The sequence below is a fragment of the Amphiura filiformis genome, chromosome 3 (assembly GCF_039555335.1).
Source record: "Amphiura filiformis chromosome 3, Afil_fr2py, whole genome shotgun sequence".
Classification (NCBI taxonomy): Eukaryota; Metazoa; Echinodermata; class Ophiuroidea; order Amphilepidida; family Amphiuridae; genus Amphiura; species Amphiura filiformis.
This window is the reverse complement of record NC_092630.1, coordinates 46,789,293-46,794,717: the sequence shown is the minus strand read 5'-3', so window position 1 is coordinate 46,794,717 and position 5,425 is coordinate 46,789,293. Positions and strand designations below refer to the sequence as shown.

The following is a 5,425-nucleotide window of genomic DNA, read 5'->3' as shown; positions in this document are numbered from 1 at the left end:
CTGGAGGAATGTGGTCTTATTGTAACTGTCTCTATTCTTTATAGACATTGAGACACTCGACGTTTAACAATAGGATTTAGTCTGGATATTTTGAAAGACAACTCACAGCTGAATTAATTACATCGCTGAGCTATTAGCGATTGGTTTTTATGTAAGTATAAGTTCAGAAAAAGTGGGTAATGGTGAATCCAACGGCCGAGGACACAAAACACATCAAGGATCAATAAATGATACAAGAGGATACCTTGAATATAAACAACAGAAAGGAAAACGAGCAAGGTACACCAACTTGATGTGGGGAAACAAGTAAAATACAGACTAGACAATATGCAGGGGGGGGGGCAAAACCAGCAAATGTAGGCATAGGAAGTAAGCAAAGTTCGATAGCCAAAAATTACCAGTTCCAAGGCTCACAAAAGTGCTAAACCTGCACAAACAACAAGGATCAATGGTAATACAAAACTGCACTAGAACAAGTGATGAAATCACTGTGCATGTAAACAGACACGCTAAACCAAACATCCAGAGTAGACACAAAACAAGCAAAGTTCGATGGCCAAAAATTGCCAATTCCAGAGCCCACAAAAGTGTCAGGAAAACAGTACACTGGAAGTGATGAAAATCACTGTGTACATAGCAGTCAAACACTAAACAGACAAAAAAACAACCGACGTTTCGAGCAGATAAACTGCTCTTCTTCAGGGACAGACAACAAAATATAAAAGCAAACAACGAAAACTACATGCTGTAATTTAAAACAAATTCAAGTCAAAAACTGAAGGCAAGTTCAAATAGAACTCAGTAGCAAACAAGATAAGCTCAGAGCAAAATAAGCATGTCTTACTTCAATGAAGCACAGTTTACTACCACCACTTGTTTGCTACTGAGTTCTATTTGAACTTGCCTAAACTTGGTAATTTTTGGCTATCGAACTTTGCTTACTTCCTATGCCTACATTTGCTGGTTTTGCCCCCCCCCCCCCCCTGCATATTGTCTAGTCTGTATTTTACTTGTTTCCCCACATCAAGTTGGTGTACCTTGCTCGTTTTCCTTTCTATAATTTCAGCTTATTTTGTAATAGCAGCTACTCTCAGCAGCCGGCGGGACATTTATGAAGACACGTGCTTTGATGCAAGTCGAATTTCTATTGGTTCGTTTTATACTGCCAGTACAAAATAATTCATTACCTGGTGTGGACGATGTGCGCAGGCATATCTGGTCCACATAGGCACACAGCTATTTATACTCCACATACGCATATAAAGGCGTTTAAATTGATTTCCTGCAAGGTAGTCAGGTGTGGTATATCTTGCCAATCTCTTGCTCCTTGTGGTATGCAAGTCGCCGGATTTTAGGCTCTTTTGGCAATTGGCCATTTTTGTCAATTCTACCACAACTGCCCCCTTTCCCCGGCCCCTGTCTACGCCTGTAAAAGATACAATCATGAGAACTTGAACTCAATTCTATAGTCTTTTGAAGGCAGCAGTAGCCAGTATATGGGCAGAAAAAATATTTATTATGCTATCTACGTATAATTTGTGCAGGTAGGAAGGTGTCAAAAGTCAATTCAGAATTGCTCGTCCTTGACATATGAGCTTTACGCCTTGAATTTCAACAAAATCATAAGGAAAGTGGCTGCATCACATAATGCACTTGTAATATTGACCACGTAGTGGTTATGTGGGAGGAATTTAAACCGTTATTTCATTAGCTGCAAAGTGATGTAGATATTGCTTTCATGCAACTTTGTTGAGTATTTATGTAGATGAGATGAAAATTTATTTCAATAGTACACATGGGCAAAACATAACCAAAACGCGATATTGCTGGTGAAATACCTTATCCTTTCCTTCGTTTTCCTAATTCAATCAGACACTGCCCTTTAATTTGCAGTATTCTTATTTGAACATGTTTTGTATTGAAGCGCTGCCATTAGTATGGTGTGCCACAAAACATAAGCTGTCACAGCTCTCCCTCTTTCCCTCCGTCTTTGTTACACGATTTCTTTTTCTCTTACCTGCTTACGCCCACTCTCTACTTGCTGTTCGACTCTGTTTTTTGTTTAGTTGCCAGTTGCCTTTTCCTAGCCTTTGCCAATATGATTTGACTAAATCGTATACTATTCTGGTAAAATCAGATTATGATACTAATAAAGACGAATTTCATAGTTCTAGTCCAATAAAACAGCACTTACTGTGGACGTTTCGGAATCTGTCAGATTCCTTTATCAACACTGATGTTGTTGTGACGACCTTCTGTGTACAACTCGTTGTTGCTTAGCAACTTGGTTGCCAGTTGGTTTCTTCAGGAGATCGTCAAATACGTGAGTTAGGTTGTATTGCCCCTCGTCTCTGTTCATGGTGGTGCCCTGTTGTCTGATTTTCACTGCCTCTTTGATCCATCGTTTGTATCTGTCTGCCTCTTTGCCTAAAATCTTAGCCTCCTCCCAGTCAATGATGTGGTCTTTCTCGAGAACATGATCTGTGATGGCTGATTTGTTGGTAGCTGATTGAGATGCTTTTCTGTTTGCTCTCGTACGAACGTTAACACACGCCTTATCTGCCTCTGCCCTATGTTCTTCCAATCGCTTACCAAATTTCCTCCCCGTCTCACCGACATAAGTTTCATTGCAATTCTTGCAAGTGATGGAATAAACAACCTCTGTGGTGTTGAGCGGGTCCCTTTTATCTTTAGGGTGCACGAGCATGTTTCTTAAGGTGCAATGGGGCTTCATGGCAGCAGAGATATTGTAACTCTTCAAAGTTCTCGCGATACGCTCCGACACGCCCTCTACGTAGGGGATAACGACAAGGCCTTTTGACTTGGTAGTTTCATCCTTCTTAACTGCCTTCTTCTTCTGCTTTGGTGTGTCCATCTGTTGTTTGACTTTCTCAAAACTCCAAGAAGGATAGCCGCAGTTACTAAGTGCATTTTTGATAGTGACTTCCTCTTCTTCCTTGTCTTTATCTTCGGTTATGATCTTATTTTTCTATCCAGGAGCGTACGAACAACACCCAATTTCTGGTGTAGCGGATGGTGGGAGCTGAAATTAAGGTACTGGTCGGTGTGGGTGGCTTTCCGATATACCAGTAACTTTATTGTGCCATCGTCGCGTCTAACTATCAAAGTGTCTAAGAACGGTATCTTTCCATTTTTCCTGCTCATATGTGAATTTGATGGAGTTGGTATCATCAATTTGATTAAGATGTTCTGTGAGCGGTGGTACTGCGTCCTTGTTAACAACCTCGAGAATGTCGTCGACGTAGCGTTTCCACATCTTGAGTTTGCACGCGAAGGGGGCTGTGGCAATAGCGGACTCTTCCAAAAATTCCATGTAAATATTGGCCGCTAGCGGAGAGACAGGGCTGCCCATAGCTGCACCAAATCGCTGCCTATAAATCTTGTCTCAAAAGGTAAAATAAGTGGTCGATAATATAAAGTCCAGCAATTCTACCACATCATCAACAGCTAGGCTGAACCCTTGCAACTTGTTGTAGTCCTTCAAAGCACCTTTACCTAATCTCTCTAACAATTTCCAACACTTTGTGGATGGGGGTACAGGTGAAAAGAGAGACTACATCGTGCGAGTTCAGAATGTCTCCCTCTTCAATGACTACATTAACCATCTGACAGATTCCGAAACGTCCACAGTAAGTGCTGTTTTATTGGACTAGAACTATGAAATTCGTCTTTATTTTCAATAACAGTCCTGAAGAACATGTTCAGTAATGATTATGATACTGTGAGCCTTGATTGGGTAAGACATAGGAAGTAACATTTAATTTACGTTCTTCGCCGCACATTTAAATGTGGCACTTATGCCAAAACATAGCATAATCATAATGCTGCAAAGACTAAGTATGATTATGGTGTTGTTGTATTGTATTTGCTTCTGGGACATATTCAGAAGACCTAGCTTTATCTATCAAGGCCTCCTAAATTAAGTTCAGTTGTGGAACCTTTGGGTTGTGTGCACTATACTCAAGCGTATTGAGTGTTGATAATCAGTTCTTATAAGAGATAGCTATTACTTCTGGGTCAAAGTTGATGGGGTCGCAATTTTTTACTCTAGGGCAGACAATAACATTGCATTGTATAAACACAGAAGGCAGATAGGAGTAAATACGTGAAGAAATGAAGCGATAATGGTCGAATCTGAAAAATAAGATATCAACTGCTTGACGAAGATGGATTGCATGTGAGATTATCGATGCAGCGAATCAAATATCCTTTAAAAATCGTCGATTATTGCCTGAAACTGGAAAGTGATCGACATGGACTTGACCGGGGATACAAACCTGTCAATTTCTCGATGGGTCAAAGTTCTATTAAGGAGCACGGCAACAAAATAGATCCTAATAATACTGTAAGAAGTCCATCCGATGGTCATAAAACTTTCTTTGCCTGTAACTATAACCATTGCCCATGACAAATACAACAGGCTTTCACACTGCCGGTGACTGACCCATCAATTTGATTTGAAAAGTAATAATGTTCTTTTAATCAGATGACCAAAGTTTAAACATTTACTACTTTATTCGGGTCATGGTTAAAATTATATGCCATTGGTGATCTCAAAACCATCATATGAGATCATTCATCATCTAGTATAAATTAGGTAGTTTGGCTAAAAACTTTTACGGTCTACATTATTTCGGGAAAAGAATTTTTGCAATGCGAAGAATAAGGTTGTCCGTACCCCCAGTAAAACGTCATATTTTATTTTATTTACGTTAAGGGGTACTACACCCATCACATTTTTGCGGTTTTTTGCATTTTGTGAAGAAATGAGAAAAAAAAATTAGTCAAAGTGGTATGCAAAATTAAGGGGCAAATCTTCTCGTTCTATTGGTGGCATTGATATTAATGTAGCTTGCATGCTTTTAATGCTACAAGCCAAAGACAGGTACATCATGACCCCGTTACAAATTTGAGGATATCTACAATATCAGAACTGTTACCGTGAATCCACTTACACACACATATTTATCATTAATGGCAGACTCTAAAAGTACCAAAATATTTTTTTTTTTGGGAAATGCATTAATTATGCACAGCTTTGAAAACACAAATATGCATCAATTTCATGTTATCAATGAAATTAAACTTATTTTTTCCCTTCCAGATGACTATGATATGCACAATTTGTGTTCGCATGGCAGCATATTTGTTTCAGGTTTGATAAGGTTGAAATTAAAGAACAGTCAATGCCTTGGTTTTCAGTATTAGGAGAATTTTTGCTCAGTTTTCTGAGGAAATACGGGAAGCTTACGAAATATGATTTATAATGCATTGTAATGTGAATCGCTATGTTCACAATGATAACAGTTCAATGGAACATGCTCCTGCTTCACGTTTAGTAACAGTGTCGTCACTTACCTGTAGCGCATGCTGATATCCTTCCAATTCAAGAAAATCATGTATA

At 39.2% G+C, this 5,425-nt stretch overlaps 1 protein-coding gene across 1 annotated transcript; it reads right to left on the bottom strand.

Moving 5' to 3' along the window:
* Positions 1 to 1,420: 1,420 nt before the first annotated feature.
* On the bottom strand, positions 1,421 to 2,875 carry LOC140147288 (uncharacterized). The gene is made up of 2 exons (XM_072169067.1): positions 2,387 to 2,875; positions 1,421 to 1,426 (listed from the first exon to the last, which is right to left on the bottom strand). The coding sequence occupies exons 1-2, from the start codon at positions 2,873 to 2,875 to the stop codon at positions 1,421 to 1,423; spliced, it is 495 nt and encodes a 164-aa protein (XP_072025168.1).
* Between the last annotated feature and the right edge of the window lie 2,550 nt (positions 2,876 to 5,425).